The 19,891-nt window shown below is 41.4% G+C and overlaps 1 protein-coding gene across 1 annotated transcript; it reads left to right on the forward strand.

Moving 5' to 3' along the window:
• Positions 1-873: 873 nt before the first annotated feature.
• Positions 874-14,909, forward strand: LOC139452330 (uncharacterized). Its single transcript, XM_071233766.1, has 8 exons — positions 874-949; positions 6,781-7,175; positions 7,395-7,610; positions 8,938-9,188; positions 9,318-10,044; positions 11,749-11,827; positions 14,177-14,265; positions 14,859-14,909. The coding sequence occupies exons 1-8, from the start codon at positions 874-876 to the stop codon at positions 14,907-14,909; spliced, it is 1,884 nt and encodes a 627-aa protein (XP_071089867.1).
• Positions 14,910-19,891: the final 4,982 nt, after the last annotated feature.

Genomic DNA, 19,891 nt, shown 5'->3' on the forward strand with positions numbered 1-19,891 from the left:
AAAAGGCCTCTGAAAAACTGGAGCGTGTTTATTACAGTAAACTACGGTTATAACGAACTCAAAGGGACTACTAATTTTAGTTCGTTATAACCGTAATTCGTGATAAGCATATATACAGCATAACTACAGCATACAGTCGGGACTAAAAAGTTAGTTCGTTATATCCGTTAGTTCGTTATAAGCGTGTTCGTTATAAGCGTAGTTTACTGTAATTCATAATCCCTTACAGTAGTTATATACCTTACATGAATATAATGTGACAAAACTAGCGTCAACGTCCATCAACATCCCACGCTGGCGTATTCACGAACAACCTCTACAAAAACACCCGACCTCTGAAAACTGGAGCGTGTTCTGCTGCAACAAGTGTCCGCCATGACACAGATCTTCAAACAGGCATCCCTCGACTGCCAAGCAGGCCGCCATTGACACCTTCATCAACGGTAACGACATGACAGCCGTTCATCATCAAACGTTTTCTTTTACAAGACGTTTTTGTGCAGTTTATCACCAACATTTGTAATACGCAGCAGACCGTTAAGATGAATATACTTACTGTCAAAGTTTGTCAGTTGCCAGCACGATTACGTGACGACATATTTTCAGACAGCTCCTAAAAAAGAAACGTTTGCTACGCGAAGTGATTGTATCTGGTTGCGGAAAATAACGTAAGCGTTCATATATTTTAGTCTTGCCTTTGCATGTATTTATGACGGGTGCCAACGGTGAACAGGATACGCTCACTTTTTCACGAACACTTGGTTTTAACACTATTTGATAGTAGTTATATTTACCAATATGTTAAAATTGTTGATGTATTGTTGAGCAAGATTTATGATAATAATTGATAATATTAATGTTTTCAGCCAATCAATGAACTCGCACTTGCCCATACAGATACTGCTTCTGCTTGTGACGTCATTTTGCGAGAGTCGACCATCGCCTCGAGGTGAGTCAGAGAATGATGTGTGGTACATGATTCCCGAAGCAGACATGGTGTACGATAGCGCGAACACCAATCAGTGCTAATATGGCTAACATATAATACTGGATCGCAACTGAAGGTTGCTGGTTCCGGTCCAGGTATTTTAATACTATTCTTATGTAATAATACTAAGGCCCATGTACATATAAGGACTTAAGTAATTATCACAGGGTGCAATCATATTTGTGACAAATTTTGTTTTGACAACAATGACGACTTTGATAAGCGTACATTCAGGGATTTAGTTATGAGTACCCTATGATTATCACAGCTTATTAACTTTTATAACGAAGTGTCGCTCTTACTGTAGTACCGCGGCATTCATCGTATTGTGGCATATGTGATTTCTGGTAGTTCACCCGGGACACGCCTCTTAGCGGCTGTCTATTAACGCAAATCAGTAACCAGGAAGTGCTCACTTCGTAAACAGTTTCAATTTCCCCGGAATGTTCCTCGGAGTTATTAATGCGTTGATACATATTTCTGGCATGTTCTGTAATATTGCCTTACCCCCGTCTATCAATGGCCAACGATATAACCCGCAGTTCCCCAAGTTAACTTTCTCTAACTAGAACTAGATCATCTGCATATTCGTGGCGACTAATAAGGTAACGGAAGTTACGTAGTCCGCACATTTTTTCCCGCTCTGTGCCCCGAATCTATTGGAAGATCATAAGGGCCAAAATGCAAAACTTAGAAATACGTTCTTCACTGGTAGCCAAAAGATAAATACATACTTTGGGCATACTATGAGTGTTTTTTTAATATATTTATTGTTAACGTTTACCATTTTCTCATTATGTGACAAATTATTGTCATCCAATTTTATTTTATAAAACGATCTTAGAATATCATTTCTGATATTTTGTTTTTGATTTTTAAAATATTTTTCACTTACTTTTCTGTAAACATGCATTGAATACCTGTTACAGATAACACATTTAGAATTTTACTTGTGCTGTCTTTGCGCTTGTCTGGACAAATCACTGATATCTTGCATGATCATACTAAGTGGTTGGTAGAATTATGTCCTCTTTTTGTCCAATTCGGACCTCCATACACAACTTTTCTCTGTACCGCGATACGACGGAGTTCTCCCCCTTGTCAAACTGAGCGCGAGGCCCGGCTTTTACTCAGAGCTACTAATGTAAATAATGAACTTTTATCAGTAAAATATGCATTGTTAGATCAAATAAATGACATCTGATATATAGAACACGAATAACCATAACGGTTAGTGAGTGCATTTTGTTCCGTTCAGCGTACATGACAAGTACCGCGATACCCCGAGGTTGCAGGTTATATCGGGAATGAAGATTTGTCTCAAATCTAACTAAGCAGGACATATAAATAAGATCTTTAAAGTCGTTGACATAATCAATACCTAATCTTCCTAAGTTACTTCGGATGGGCAAATCGCATATCGTTATTAGACAGAAAACGTCTAAATTCTCTAATGCCTGCAACATAATATTCCGTACCAGATTCAAGATTCAAGATTCTTTATTTCAGTATTGGAGGCCTCGTGGCCCAGAGTACAATACATTTATATCTAACTTATTAGTGGATCTCACACAGTTGATTTACAATGTTTCCATAATATGTGACGTAATACATACTACATAATTATGTTTGTTTGTTTCTTGTGTTTTTCAAATTTCTCTTTAGGTACAAAGCAAGACCTTTGATTGTTGAATGTGTTGTAGAGGACATTAGTTCAATTAATTTTTGACGAGAAGGATGTTTAGTACCAGATTCCTGAACATGGAAAGGAATCATTACTGTCTGAGATCTGATAGTCATAACTTTACTTAGTATTTTGTGAAGTTCATCAGCAAATACTATTAATATATGGGTTAATGTCGGCGTATATTCAGTGCAAACTAACGACTGTCGATTCCCAAATTGAAACAATATGTTTACCCAGAAATCTGTAGGTAAAAGGATCTAGTGTGAAACCAACAAACAACCAACAAGCGTTATACAATGAACAAATGTATAACAAAAAATAACTAGGTTTACAAATCAATACAAATTACTGCACAGCAATTACAATGTCAGTACACAATAGAGAGATAGTACAATATTCAATGACAATAAGTAAAATTATGGCAGTGGTCAGTATCAAATACAAAAATACAGTGTTGATAGCAAAAGTCAGTGAAAATAATATATTCACTCAGGGGCGACAGTGGTCAAGCTTTCGAAATGGGAATCAGGTATGATGAGCGATCCTCACATGAAAGCTGGTTCCGACGGAATCAAAATCCGTGAGAGATACGTACACACTCTCTTGTTCCCTTATATTGTCTAACCAGTTACTGGAAAGTTCCACATAGTGCCCTCACAACATAGAACATTACAGAAGTTTCGGTAACATACTATTACCGTCCGCAGTATACCGGACCGGAAGTTTACACACCACACTAGCATCTAAATATAGTAACTTCCTGACGACTGATCACTGTCCAAACACAATGCAATGAACGTATACCGAATCCCAACAGAAACAATTCAACACAGCTACAATCACTCTTAAACAATGAAATACACTGCCATATAACACGACAGTGTCTGGGGTATGTTTCCTTCTGTGGTGAATCGTGTTACTGACAATAGTGAGTGAGTGAGTTGGGTTTAACGCCGCTTTTAACAGTATTCCAGTTATATCGCGGTGCGTCAGCTTAATGTGGGAGGAAAGCCCGAAGTGATGCAGGTCTCAGACGTTTACCACTTCGGTGAAACCCACGAGCGCGGGTATGGTGCTGACAAACCTAGAAACATAATCGGGGCGAACCAGGATTCGAACCCACAATCATAGGTTTCTGGCGTGCCCAAGGGACGCAACTCTGCACAGCGAATCGCGGTGCCTTAGACGACTGGGACACCCGTGCCCCCCGAAACACGAAATATCAAATGCATGCTGCAAATATTTCTTCTCATTTGTTTGAGAGTGCATAATTTTTATAACCGCATCCTATCTGTAAGAAGCGGTCTTAGCGCTAAGATGTTCGTAGCTCCCATAAACATAGACTTACGACAGTCATAGTGCTAAGGTTGTTTTGTACAACGACACCCAGAACTAATATTACGATTGTAGTTAGAACAATAAGTCATGAGTTTCCGTCATAAATAGTTATTTTTTGTGACAACAGACGGACATCTTTGAAAGTTAGTGAGTTAGTGAGTGAGTTTGGTTTTACGCAACTTTTAGCAATATTCCAGCAATATCAAGGCGGGGGACACCAGAAATGGGCTTCACACATTGTACCCATGTCGGGAATCGAACCCGGGTCTTTGGCGTGACGAGCGAACGCTTTAATCACTAGGCTATCCAACCGCCCCCCTTTAACCACTAGGCTACCCGACCGCCCCCTTTGAAAGTTAATAGCCATGTTGGATGTTTAGGTGGCTTTTGTATCAATTGACTCACATTGGAATAATACTTTAAAGATTAAATAATCCCTATATATGGTTCATTGTCTCCTTCACTCATACTGAGTTATACATCCATTGTTATAATAAAAGCACACTATCAGGTGACTCACATTCGAATAATACCATAAACATTAATGCTTCCCGCCATCCGTTGAAAGATTCCATATATGTGGTTCATGTTCTGCTTTACTCATAGTGGACCGCCTCCGTGGTCTAGTGGTAGTGCGTCCGCCCGGAGAGCGGAAGGCCCGGGGTTCGATCCCCGGCCGTGTCATACCAAAAGACGTTAAAAGATGGTACTTGTTGTTACCCTGTCTGGTGCTCGGCATTAAGGGGCTAAAACAGTGACTGGTCAGCTCGGAGTCTGTATACTGTGTCTAAGTGGGGTATCAATGTTAAACTGCGGCATGGTATCTCAGACTGCTAGCACTATAAATCGGCATCAGTCCGGACTAGTACAAGCAGCCACACACGCACACACACACGTGCATGCACGTCGCTAAATTAGCGCAATAATCTTGGACGCGACGTTAAACCCAACTTCACCTCACCTTACTCATAGTGAGTTATACATTCCTTGTTATAATAACAGCACACTGACATAAATAAGGTAAACGCCCAGTTTCGGACACAGACACAGTGTACTGATGAATGATTGATTGGCGTTAAGGAGTTTACAGTTAGCGCAGGCAAAATCAACATATTGTTCCTGACAGGTCAAGAATGATCCATCTCTTGGGTGAAGGTCACACTTCCTTGTTATCGACATGAAAGATGTACAATAAAACATGACTCACTTAGAAACCCTTACGTTTACTGTCAAATCTGACAATCGTTTATGTAATGTATAGGCAAAATAAATCAACATGACAATGCCACGCGGCGTTAACTAGTATCCATCGTACAGGACATAATTCACATGTTCCTTTTCGCGAACACCTGGTGTCATCACTATTTGATGCCGCATCCCTGGTCTGGTAGTACTGCGTCCACCCGGAGAGCGGAAGGTCCGGGGTTTGATCCCCGGCCGCGTCATACCAAAAGACGTTAAAAGATGGTACTTGTTGTTATCCTGTCTGGCGCTCGGCATTAAGGGGCTAAAACAAGGACTGGTCGGGCTCGGAGTCATTATACTGTGTCTGAGTGGGATATTCATGTTAAACTGCGACATAGTATCTCAGTGAGCAAGCACTAGAAATCGTCATCAGTCCGGACTAGTACCAGCAGCCACACAAACACATACACGTACATGCACGATTATGATTATTGAAATGTTTTTTGTCGGTTTTCATTATTAGTCTTATACAACCAGACATTTGGTGTAGAGGTATCATGAGACTATGAGTCTAAATAATTTCTGATACGTTTAAGAGCAGAGTAACCTGTTGGCTAAAGCGTTCGCTGTTCAAGCCCACTTGAAATGTGGGATGTCAGTTCTTCTGGAATATTGCTAAAACTGTCGTTTACCATACTCATTGACTAGATGACGATCGATGACTAAAGATCCATCAATGTCCTCAGGGGCGACAGTGGTCAAGCTTTCGAGCTCAAAAGCCCACTTGAAATGTGGGAAGTCAATTCTTCTGGAATATTGCTAAAACTGTCGTTAACCATACTCATTGACCAGATGCCGATCGATGACTGAAGATCCATCAATGTCCACGTTTTTGTAGCTTGGGCACTGTGATTTATCATCTGAAGGTATTTAAAGTACGGACTAGTTTTTCCTTTGCAATCAAGGTCATCAGGCCAACAATTCAGAAAAACAACACACAAATACATGCATATGAATAACCCATATCTTCGCATGTCACCTTATAAATAAGAGGGGCGGTCGGGTAGCCTAGTGGTTAAAGCGTTCGCTCGTCACGCCGAAGACCCGGGTTCGATTCCCGTCATGGGTATAATGTGTGAAGCCCATTTCTGGGTTCGATTCCCGACATGGGTACAATGTGTGAAGCCAATTTCTGGTGTCCCCCGCCGTGATATTGCTGGAATTTTGCTAAAAGCGGCGTAAAACCATACCCACTCACTCACTTATAAATAAGCGTCAATGTCGAATACCGGGCTGTGTGTTGATTAACACTTTCGCTTGTAAACCGAAGGTCCGTGATCGATTTCTCAAATGGGTACAACATGCTAACATCTGCAATTCAGTCATGTCACCTTGGACGGTCAATTCAGCAAGGACGTTAAAGACATTTTTGTCTTGTCATGTCATGCATTCATTTTGAGGTCGATAAATGTCATATGATATTATTTGTGAGTCCAGTCACATGTTGAACATGCATTTAAAAAAGATAATTATAGGAAACTCTACAATTATCAAATCGTTTCACTCTTGATTTTGATTACAGATTGTGGACGCAAGTTTCACTTTGATTTTGAACGTCAAGAGGGACATCCTCCCGGCGGCATCTGGCAGGGTTTGGAGGGGAGGGTCACCTTCAGAGGGGGTAAGGCGTGGCTTGACGGTCACGGGTCTCTCATTTATCCTTTCTTTTCACACAACGATCTAAGAACAGGCTTTGCATTCTCCTTCAAAATAAAACCTGCCAAAATAGCACCTGGTGGTCGAGTAGCCATTATCACCAACGGCGTGGACCCTGGATCGTCGACCTTGACTGTATTTCATAACGGCACGTGTCTTGGGGTGAAGGTCGTTGAGATAGCTGAAACATGGAATCCGGCGAAAGGAATCGACTTCAGCAGGAATGTGGAACTTAGTGTGGAGTATACAAAACATAAACAGGTTTGAACATTATTTTACATATATGTAATACTAATATTCCTTTCTGAAATGGTGATATCTTATGATGATAGTGGTACGAAATACCTTGATGTTCATGTTATTTTCATCAATATTAGAAATAATATCCTAAATTATAAGATTATTTAATATTTTGAGGATTGATTATTGATACTCACTCACTCACCTAAACATTTCAGAATGATACTTTTATTCTCACAGAGGCTGAAACGCTCCTCGGATACGGGAGCAACGGCAGACGTCTACGTCGACCCCAACCAGTCAGACGATGATATGACCAACGTGGCGATCAAGAACGACACCACAGGATCGCTGGAGACCATAGAAAAACTTTTAAGTTTCATTTCCGGTGAAGTTCCGGGTAACCATGGCGACGCTGCCGGAGTTCCAGATGACGGACCACGGGATGATAACGGAGTAAGAGGAAGATTAAATTGAAGTAAACTGAATCTATAATTTATATTCGGCTCTAAATTAAACAAATTTCAAAGGATCGAAAGGGTCATTAAGATTAATGTCATCTTTATTGTGGTCTTCAAAGAGTGAATGAGTGAGTGAGTTCGTGAGTCAATGAGTGAGTGAGTTCGGTTTAACGCCGCTTTTAACAGACTTGAGTATTCCAGTTATATCGCGGCGCGGATATCGAAAGCCCGAAGTGATGCAGGTCTCAGACGTTTACCACTTTGGTGAAACCCACGAGCACGGGTATGGTGCTGACAAACCTAGAAACCTAATCAGGGCGAATCTTGGCAGTCGCGGCGACTCAGGATTTGAACCCCTAATCATATGTTTCAGGCGTGCCCTGATTCAGATTCAGATTCAGTGGCCCCCTTAAATCACCTTATGCTCGACATTGTTCTGCATTTTGAATGTATTTATTTGGCATTGTATCGCTGTTATGTTGATTGATTGAACTTGCGATGGGAATTGGGTGGGGTTGGATGTGGGTGGTGTTAGATGAGGGTGGTGATGTGGGTGGTGTTTGATGTGGGTGGTGTTTGATGTGGGTGGTGTTTGATGTGGGTGGTGTTTGATGTAGGTGGGGTTAGATGTGGGTAGTGTCAGATGTGGGTGGTGTTGGATGTGGGTGGTGTTTGGTGTGGGTGGGGTTGGATATGAGTGGTGTTTGATGTGGGTGGTGTTTGATGTGGGTAGTGTTTGATGTGGGTGGTGTTGGATGTGGGTGGTGTTTGATGTGGGTGGTGTTGGATGTGGGTAGTGTTTGATGTGGGTGGTGTTGGATGTGGGTAGTGTTTGATGTGGGTGGTGTTGGATGTGGGTGATGTTTGATGTGGGTGGTGTTGGATGTGGGTGATGTTTGATGTGGGTGGTGTTGGATGTGGGTAGTGTTTTGATGTGGGTGGTGTTGGATGTGGGTAGTGTTTGATGTGGGTGGTGTTGGATGTGGGTGATGTTTGATGTGGGTAGTCTTGGATGTGGGTGGTGTTGGATGTGGGTGGAGTTGGATGTGGGTGGTGTTTGATGTGGGTGGTGTTGGATGTGGGTGGTGTTTGATATGGGTGGTGTTTGATGTGGGTGGAGTTGGATATGGGTGGTGTTTGATGTGGGTGGTGTTTGATGTGAGTGTGGTTTAACGTGGATGTGGTTGGAATTGGGTGGATTTCCCTGGAGGTGGACATTATACATATAGTTCAGCTCTTGCCATTTTCAACTTACAATCCTTCCACAGATTAATGGTTCAACTTTTAATGATATATCATTAAGGTGATGTTTTCCTCTACAGGCGTCAACAACAAATTTGAACTATGACATCATTGCAGTTCGAAAACTGTTCAAAGAGGACACAACAAACACCCACAGCTCGGCATATCATGTTGACATTGTGACGGAGACACCGTCCATCACCACGACCGCGTACAGAGACATCACAGATACACAGTCCAGCACAACCACGTCTACGGACGGCACAGATACACAGTCCAGCACAACCACGTCTACGGACGGCACAGATACACAGTCCACGACAACCACGTCTACGGACGGCACAGATACACAGTCCACCATCACCACGAAGAGCGACATTAAAGAAACACCGTCCACCACCACCACCAAGCATGGGGACGTCACGGATACACTGCCCAATACCACCACAACGTATGGCGACGACATCACGAAGACAGCATCCACGACGATGTATAGCGACACCACGGAGATACCGTCCACGTCAACGTATAGCGACATTATAGAAACACCGTCCACCACCACTACGTACAGCGGCATCACGGAAGTACCGTCCACGACAACGTATAGCGACATCACGGAGACAGCATCCACGACGACATATAGCGACAATCCGGAGACAGCATCCACGACAACCTACAACGTCGCCACAGACACACCGTCGACAACATGTAGCGACAACACGGAAACTATAGAAGATAGCGATACTGACAATGGGAATACAATTTCTGATTTTGTGATTGATACGAACTCTTCGACCCTACGAAGTGTCTATACATCTAGTGGTGTTTCAGACCACACTGCTACACCGTTGACCGAATCAGACACAACATATTCAACGTATGGCGCCAGAGTTAGAGAGCAGACGACACAAACGCCACACTCCACGCGTACAGCATCTACGACAGATTTTGTTGTATATAGACTACCTTCAACATATTCCGTCCACATTTACACTGACGCAGAGCAGACGACAATTGATCCCGCCTCAAATCACATGTCGTCTGGCGTCAGTTTAAGTCAGCAGACGACAACGCTGCCATCTACAACGTCACGTGTTCCCCAAGAAAGAGTTGTGGTTCCAAAAAGGAACAGGTTTCTGATTATCCCTAATATATTCAAGGGTTTGCAGGAAGAAGACCCAGATGAGGTAATATTACAGAGTCGGTCCGCTTTACGGTAGACAATCACGGTAGATGTGAGGTGAGGTGAGGTGAGGTGAGGTGAGGTGAGGTGAGGTGAGGTGAGGTGAAATGGGGTTTAACATCGCGTCCAAGATTATTGCACTTATATAGCGACGTGCATGCACGTGTATATGTGTGTGTCTGCTTGTACTAGTCCGGACTGATGCCGATTTATAGTGCTTGCACACTGAGATATCATGCCGCAGTTTAACATGGATACCTCACTCAGACACAGTATACTGACTCCGAGCCGACCAGTCCTTGTTTTAGCCCCTGAATGCCGAGCGCCAGACAATAATCACGGTAGAGAGTCACGGAAATAAATATAAAGCTTATTGAATATTCAAGTCATGTTCTGATAAGAAACATTTAATGTTTGATTGATTTTACATACTTTGTATACGCCAAAAAGCGGAGCAAGGAATCACACTTCGACTTTTATTATTTATGTGCACTGGGTCATTGAAATATATATTCTTTTATGCAGTCTGCTGTGTATTTAGCTGTGCGGGTGCCCTTTCCATCAGTACTCATACTTACATCAGCTCTTATATTGTGCCTCAGAAAAGGAATACCCGGACTTATGAAAACATGACAACTTAAGTTTAGTCCACAGTGGGGGAAAATGGAATTGGCTGTGCAGGATTGCATCCCTTTCGTTGTGCAGATTTGCCTCCCTTAGTCCCGCTAGAAACCTATGGCTTTGAGTCCCTATATGCTACGATTGTTGCTGGGTTTGTCATCACCATACCAAAGTAGTAAACGTCCAACCCTGCACCACTTCTTTCCTCCAACATCAAGCTGACTTGTGGGTTCGCCCCGATTATGTTTCTAGGTTTGTCAGCACCATACCCGTGCTCGTGGGTTTCACCGAAGTGGTAAACGTCTGAGACCTGCATCACTTCGGCTTTCCTCCCACATTAAGCTGACACGCCGTGATATGAATGGAATACTGTTAAAAGCGGCGTTAAACCCAACTCACTCACTCACTCATTAACTTTAAATGTACATAAGAGTAATTGAGTTGTGTTGAACGCCGCTTTCAACAGTATTCCTGTTATATCACTATTGAATTTGTTGACGTTGAAAAAGTGTGTCATTTAAAAGTGGTCAAATTTAACAAATGTTATATTTGGGATAACACTTTCTTAGTAGATATTCTAGTACTTTTTTTATTGAGTCCCCTCCGGATTCGAACCCACAGTGTCAACGTGAGGCACCTAATCGCCAGCAAAATGAGGCAGCGATCTAAACCACTCAGCCACAGGAGCGTCCACAAAATGAAAGTCCGACACCTGGTAGTCTAGATCACGTACTTTGTGTACCCCTCTGACAAGTGTAAAGTGGCATGGCTCCCATGGCCGAAAGCTATGAACACAATGCCATTTAGAATGTGATCAAATGTAGCAAATGTTGGGATTAACATTTTCTTAGTGAAGTCCAGATTCTAGTACTGTTTGGGGTTGAGTCACATTCGGGATTCGAACTCACACTGCCAGAGTGAGGTACCTAATCGCCAGCACACAAAGCCAGCGATCTCAGCCACCAGATTGGATTCAACCCAAAAAGGTACTAGAATCTGTACTTTACAAGGAAAGTGTTATCCCAAATATATTACATTTGTTACATTGAGTATGACACAACTATCCATGTGTTTTTCTATGTGCTAGATAGAGGTCCGGCTTGCCCAGGATAATGGAGTCTTGCGGCTGCAGGTCGGAGAAAGCGCCATACAGGAGACCACTGTGGGTAATGCAGCCTTATTACAGCCTTCGTGTCAATGTTGGTTGGTTTGTTGTTCACCGCCACAATCAGCAATATTCCAGCTATATGACGGCGACAATCTAGTCATTGATATCATGAGCATCGATCCAGGCAATGCGGATACTATGCCATGCATCATCCAAGTCAGCAAGCCTGACTATCCGATCCCGTTAGTCGCCTCTTACGACGAGCATAGTCGCCTCTTACGATAAGCATGGGTTGCTAAAGACCTACTCTAACCCGGATCTTCACGGGTTTTATGTTATTGAGGGCAGTGGGGTAGTCTGGTGGTTAAAGCGTTCACTCGTCATGTGTTCAACTCCCCACACGGGTACAATGTGTGACCTGTTTTTGGTGTCTCCCACCGTGAATCCACACGATGTGAAACCGAACTCACTCACTTACGAATGTGAGCATGGTTTCATAATGTATTTCTGTTACAATATCAGCATTGAGAGCACTCAGCATGAGCAAACACACTGGCGTCACACCTCTTTAGACTGCACCTAATTAAACTGGAAACCCCACATTCCGGACAGATATTATTTGGAGCGTGTCCAGTGAAGTTACTACGGATAATTTCTGACGTTTTGCTGTCAACCATTGGTTTACCTGGTCCAGACTGGACCACTTACAGGACGCCGTGCAAAACACCGACTATTGCTGATTCTTGCATAATACAGCATTGATGCATTCTTGTATTGACCCAGGAAGATCCGGGTTAGAATAGGTCTTCAGCAACCCATGCTTGCAGTAAACGGCGACTATGCTTGTCGTAAGAGGCGACTAACGGGATCGGGTGGTCAGGCTCGCTGACTTGGTTGATGCATGTCATCGATCCCAGTTGCGTGGATCCATGCTCATGATATTAATCACTGGATTGTCTGGTCCAGACTCGACTATTTACAGACCGCCGTCATATAGCTGGAATATTGCTGAGTGCGGCGTTAAACAACAAACAAACCAACCATTCTTGTTTTAATCACTATTGCTCCGTACTGACCAAACACTACATTAATGAATCTTGATACAGGGCCACCGCGGGGATTTCGGGTTATCCCCATGGAAACCAATAGTGTCCCCTTCTGTTTCTTTATGCATATGAATAGGAATTTCTGCCCGGTTTGGCAAAGTCAAAACAAGGAAATATGGCCAAGAAGTTTAACTTAGGCTTCAGGTATATCAATGATCTGATATAGTTCAATCATCATCAAATAGCCAGTTCCCTTCCATCGATTTACCCACATGAACGGGAAATAAAGGAGACCAGTGAGACCGTCTCATTTGTTTCATATTTAGATCTACGCATAAAGATTATGGATGACAAAACACTCTCCACAAGAATGTAGGACAAGAGGGATGACTTCAACTTTCCTATAGTCAACTTTCACTTTCTGTCGTGCAATATTCCTTCAGCTCCAGACCTTTGCATCTACTTTTCACAAGCTTGGAGGTACAATCGAGCATGCTCTTTGTACCAAGATTTTAAAGAGCGTCATACGACTCTTGCTTCTTAGTTGCTTGATCAAGGTTACAACATTCAAGGCCCCAGTAATGATTTTATAGTGGACATGTTTAGGACATTTCAATATTTGACGCAAACGTGACACCATTGATTTCTGATGCAATTCCCTATTTGCACTTGTACCATATGTTCCAGTGTTTTTCAGGTGAACAATTGACTTGCCTTGAATGTGTTTGAATGGATCCACTGTTGGGGCAAGATACGCTCACCTTTTCGATGTTTGATCATTATTTGATACTTATTCATAAACACATGCTCATGATATATGTATATTCGGAGTAGTACAATCGACTCTGCTTTTGGCAGAGATTTCTCATGAATATGGGAAGGTGTTTGTCGCTTTTATTTATAGAAATAGTCCCCAGCAACCCATGCTGATCATAGGAGGCGAATTAATGCATCGGGTGGTCAGGCTCGGTGACTTGGTTGATTAAGTGTCATCGTACCCTGGTGGATGTAGCCTCTAATATCACTGGATTGTCATTATTTACAGGTCGCTGTACTAACGGGATAGGGTGGTCAGGTTCGCTGACTTGGTTGAAGCATGTCATCGATCCCAATTGCGTGGATCGATTCTCATGCTATCAATCACTGGATTGTCTGATCCACACTCGATTATTTACAGACCGTCGTCATATAGCTGGAATATTGCTGAGTGCGGCGTAAAACAACAAACCAACAACAACTACAGGTCGCCGTCATGTAGTTGGAATATTGCAGAGTGCGGCGTTACACAACAAACTGACTGTGGTACTTAACGCATCAGTGCATGGAGAATGTATGCTAATTTAGCCATTTGATGACCACAGGCGTCACCGAGCATATGAAGGCCCCACGGTCAGCTCTGAGGGTCGGCACCGGGGACGGACTCCTGTCATACAAGGGCAGCTTTGATGAGGTAAATCCATTAAATAGTATCACCCAACTAAATTGAGGGGCGAAAGTAACTATACATTTCAATTGATTTTATCGTATGTTTGATTTTCAACTGAAAATATCTTAAGTTAACGATATTTTATAAAAAAAGATTAACTATAATGGCCCTTAGTCAGCACTCAAAGAAGATACATCCACATAATATTTAAAAAAATATGATTGAAACTTTTGAAATTAAGAAAGAAAATTCGCATAATAAAACACTACTAATGGGTGTCTTAGACATATTATTTTTTTTAAATCAATACATTTGGTGTTTAGGGCACATATTTACATTTAAAACATGGTAGGGGTCACGAAGCTGCAAATTCATTTCTTATCCCAGTCTTCACAGATTGATTAATTTTTACACAAAATTGCCCAGCCACAGATGACTTTTAACAAACTGTTGCAGGAATGAGTGTGGAACAATTACATTTAAGTTGAAAATGTGGTAAAAGAGATATACCAACTGATGCAAATACGCAATATTACACGTTAAAAGATGTTTACTTAATACTTGCAAACGATAAATGAAGATTTAAATTTGATGCTGTAAAAATGTTTCATTTTCAGTTTTCCATGTACGACTGTGCGCCTGAAAAATTCTTTAAAGATGAAAACTGAGGATGAAGAAACATAATTTTTGCATCTTGTGCCACCATGTGGCGCCTTTGAGCAAGGTTAACCGACCTTTAATGTCGGTCTTCTGGGCAAGAACGTCTCAGACTTGGCCTACTCGCTTTCGGGCGTCATCGTTGTGTGTAGTGTTTTATTCCACAAATGACTAATTACGATATTTCTGGTATGACTGACACCTGTCAGCGTTCAGAGTCCAGCGTGTTAATTTGAAGACTTTATTACCTCGTTAACTTCCACTGTCAATCTGCGAAACTGTTTAACAACTGGTCTAAGTCATTCATGGGAGTTATGTAAATATAGATGTATTTGCATTTTAGGAGAGACGTAGCAAACGGTTTAAACATTTACACATATAGTTTCTTTTTTTAATGGAGATTTATTTTAAATAGATATGTTTTTTCCTAGTCATAACTTGCACCTGCCGTAGTGCTGATTTTGATGTGTAGTCTTGTCATCTGTGTTATTTATTAGTAAACTCAGTGAGGTTTGTGTCGGGTTTCTGCAGGTCAGAATTGTTTACTTGAGTGTATATGTGTCAGATATCGGTGACAGTAGTAATAAACAAAACAAAACAGCATTCGTGTTTATTATTGTAATTTTAAGGAAACAAATTAATGATAATTTATAAGGTGAGGTGAGGTGAAATTGGATTTAACGTCGCGTCCAAGATTATGGCACTTATATAGCGACGTGCATGTACGTGTGTGTGTTTGTGTGTCTGCTTGTACAAGTCCGGACTGATGCCGATTTATAGTGCTAGCCCACTGAGATACCATGCCCCAGTTTAACATGAATACCCACTCAGACACAGTATACTGACTCCGAGCCGACCAGTCCTTGCTTCAACCCCTTAATGCCGAGCGCCAGACAGGGTAACAACAAGTACCATATTTTAACGTCTTTTGGTATGACGCGGCCGGGGATGGAATCCCGGACCTTCCGCTCTCCGGGCGGACGCTGAGAATTTATAATGATCACATTGCAGGGTTGATGTGTATTGAAGTGCTATTTTCAGTTTGACATTGCATTCAGCTTCCTCTAAAATACACTGACTGAAATACAGTTCCAATAGCGTTAAACTTCGCTCACTCACTCATATTATTTTCCGATGTTTCAGTAAAAGTCGTTTTTATTAATGTCAACTTTTGATTTCCAAATTTATTAAAGTTGTAAATCGGATATTTTCTCTCTCTTTTGTCTGTCATAAACACCACGTTGGTCTAAAATATGAAGTTTTGGTGTAACCCACCTATACAATTGCTGATACCATCTACTTCAATGAACGTTGCAAGTGGTGTGAGCTTTTACCCTTACTCTTAGAATTAATTCAGGCCCAGTCATTTCACGCTGTATTGTCACTTGTTTCTCTGCTCACAACATGGAGTAACTCGTTGATATTTTCTGTACACTTTCAAACCAAAACGATTGTCATGGAAGCGGAAACAAGCGAGAACCATTTGTCATTTATGAGGTGAATATAAGCGCTTATTGATCAAGCACTCGCTGCTACCTCTCTTGCAGGACGTGGTTTGATTCGTTGTTTAAATTAGCACGACATCGCACAGCAACCTGTGTATGCACGGGTGATGGAGGAGTGCATAATCTACTGAACCATTTCAGTTTCGGGATCCAGCTGGCAGGCTGATGGGGTCTACCTCAACCGTGGTACAATCGAAATGTACCCTGGGTACATTAATGTACCACGATGTAATCACTCGGCACTTTTGGGTGCTACCGCGGTCGGCACTAGTAGGTGAGGAGTGCATAATCTTCTGAACCATTTCAGTTTCGTGATCCATCTGGCAGGCTGATGGGGGTCTACCTCAACCGTGGTACAAACGAAATGTACCCCGGGTACATTAATGTACCACGGTGTAATTACTCCAAGCCCTTTTGGGTGCTACCGCAGTCGGCACTAGTAGGTCTGCCCAGAGAGCTAAGGTCGGTGACTTTTAACGCGACATTAAACCCCATTTCACCTCACCTCACCTCACCTCACTTCCTAAGTAAATGCCTGGACGTAACTTGTTGGGGTTGATGGTCCAGCTTCAGGGGGTGTCTATACACGTGATCTGACACAGGGTGGTCCTGTCGTCTTAAGAGGTCTGCTCTGTTTCTCACCTGCTGTCCATGACTTAGATTTCAACCGGAAGTGACGTATTTGTTTGGAGTAATCCTGGTGCATTATGGGAATGTAATTCCTGGATGGCACCGACATTGGAAGTTACAAGTGAAGAATTATTAACATACTTGTAATATACAATTCTACATTTAAAACTCGCAATATCTCGACTAAATAGTGATGAAAGCTTAAACCACAACAACCCAATATATCCTTAATACACTTGATCCATTTGGAATGGTAATTGTTTGTGATGAAAATTTATTATAGATAATTATAGTAAGCTTATAACTCATACATGATACAATTATATACCAGAATGCAACCATTCGCTTCCAGTCTCAACAAACAACATGTATGATGAGGTATTTTTCTTGAATGGAGTATATACTTTAAAAATATTTTATGTACACCCTCTACACAAGTGACATCACTGAAACCCCACACTTCACAACCATACATTGCTATAAAATTCCGGCTATATTATCTATTCATCTACATTTTTCTATAACGACGTCTGTCCTTTTTTTTCTTTGTATATTTCCATCTGTCATATAAATATAGAAGTAATGAATATTCTTCAACAAACCTCGCTGTCACTGCAGTAAGAGTCAAGGTCGCTATCTCGTGAATCTTCCCCGTCGAAAAGTAGACCTCTTGGTTTGAAGTCTTCTTGCACACTTTGATGCTAATGTCTTTGCATTGTGGCACAAATTTCTTCAAATAGTTTCTACTGGGCTATGAAAGTGAATCTAATAATATGTGTTTGGTACATAATTGTCAAATAATTTGACAAACCTCACTGTCACTGCCAAGTGATTCAAAGCCAAGCCTCTTTGGGATAAAGACTTCTGGTTAACTCTGACATTCTCTTCTTACCATTGTGGCACAGATTTCTTCAAACAAGTATATCTATGGTCATGTATTTGCAAGTTATGCAGTTGCCAGGAGAATGATGCTGTGTCTTGCATCGGTTGCATATACACCTGTACTAAAACAACATATTTACATAACAAAGACAGCACTCGTTGATCGATTCGTTACCCAATTAATCGTGCATTGTTTATACTGGTTAATAGAAGCAGTATAGACTTTCACACATTAAAGGAGATCGGTTAAGTATGTGGGCTTGGTGTGAATGTGCGATCGCTAATGTCCCCCGTAAATAAGTATCTACCTGTACGAAGGTAGGAAGGGATTATCCCGAAGTCATCCAGGTAGAGCTTCAAATGTACCTGCAGCCCATGTTTGGATAATACAGAATTAAGGTCGTTCTCGTCGTCAGTTGAATGGCAATTAAGGAAGATTTGTATTTATTTTGTGAAGAAGACATTTAATGTCGGCTCACTTTCTGCATGTATTCCCGACCAGCTGGATTAAGGTGTAAAGAAAGCATGTTTATTAAAGGGAAGTTAAGGTGATCGGGATGATCTGGATTAGACTAATGCTTTAGTGTTTCATAAAATACGTAACACTTCGTGAAATATAGTGTATTTCTTATTGGTTTCTTACCTCCTGCTCCATTGTTTGAACATGCATTAACACTTCACTTGCTGACTGAAACACACAAGCGATATGGTCATAAGAAGATTCTGCTGACACCAATGTACGATTCCGACTATATCACAAGCATGTGTTTATGAATAACTATCATAGTGGTGATACCAGGTGTTCGCGAAAAGGTGGGCGTATCCTACCCCACGGGTGTTACACACTTCACTGGTTTACTGACCCAGATTCCATTTCTTGATTAATTTAAGAATATTCGAACATAACCACACTGCCAGTGTATTTGCATGCGTAGTTTTAAAAACCCATTAAGATTTATATTACAAATGAATGTTACTTTCTACAATGTGTATGTTCTTTATAAGCATTGCAACTGAATGATACTAGGACCACGTGACTGTCTCAGTAGTATTTTGTATTCCCCCTTCCCTCTCTCGCCTCTGTCTGACTGTTTGTCCCGCTCTGACATTTTGGAGAAAAATAAAGAAAACTTTGGTGATTGATAATTAAATGGTAGACCATAACATCATTTGCAAACATCATTTAGATCAAGATACATTATGACACATTGTTATTTAATTTTCGTTTTACTTCAGTTTGCTAAACTTAAAATATACACTGCCAATAACACACATTGTGTTCTATACTATTCCATTCTTATAATATGACAATGAATAATTCTAATTATGCGCCTGTTATATTCTTCATGGTCTTGTAATCTTACTTCTTTGCTTATCGGATCACTCAGATAAAAATCAAAATCTATTGTGTATGTCCACAATAAGCGTTGGTGATGTACATTGTAATTACCCCTTTGGTGAAAGTCACGATGACGACTTGGTCACAAGTGTCTATGGAGTGGACAGGGGATGGCTTAAAGTGCACAGACATCGAAATGTATCGACGCTACAGTAATCATGGACCACTTGCACAGAGCAATCTTAGCGCCTTTGTAACTTCCATACTCTACACACTCTACCAAATATATTTGAAATTGTAATTGAACTTGACAAACAACAGAGACAATCCATCGATTAAGAAGAACGTTTGTGATTTGATGTGAAAATGTGAGGAAAGTGTGTGTTTCAAAGTGAAGACATTCAACGAGCTGAAGATATGTATTTATTCATATCAAACAAAGAAACAGTCGATAACAGGACGGTATCACAGTGTGGTTAACAAAACAGGTCAACGTATGTGTAAAGTATTCCGTGATTACCTCAACATTCAGGCACCAACATAATCAACAATAACAGTGGCAATAAACAACAAATCTCTGAAATCCAACACTCGGACAACAGGTGACATTTCACATTTCAGCAATTCATATTCCAGA

Source organism: Haliotis cracherodii, unplaced genomic scaffold (assembly GCF_022045235.1).
Source record: "Haliotis cracherodii isolate W230 unplaced genomic scaffold, xgHalCrac1.p SCAF_9, whole genome shotgun sequence".
NCBI classification, from domain to species: Eukaryota; Metazoa; Mollusca; class Gastropoda; order Lepetellida; family Haliotidae; genus Haliotis; species Haliotis cracherodii.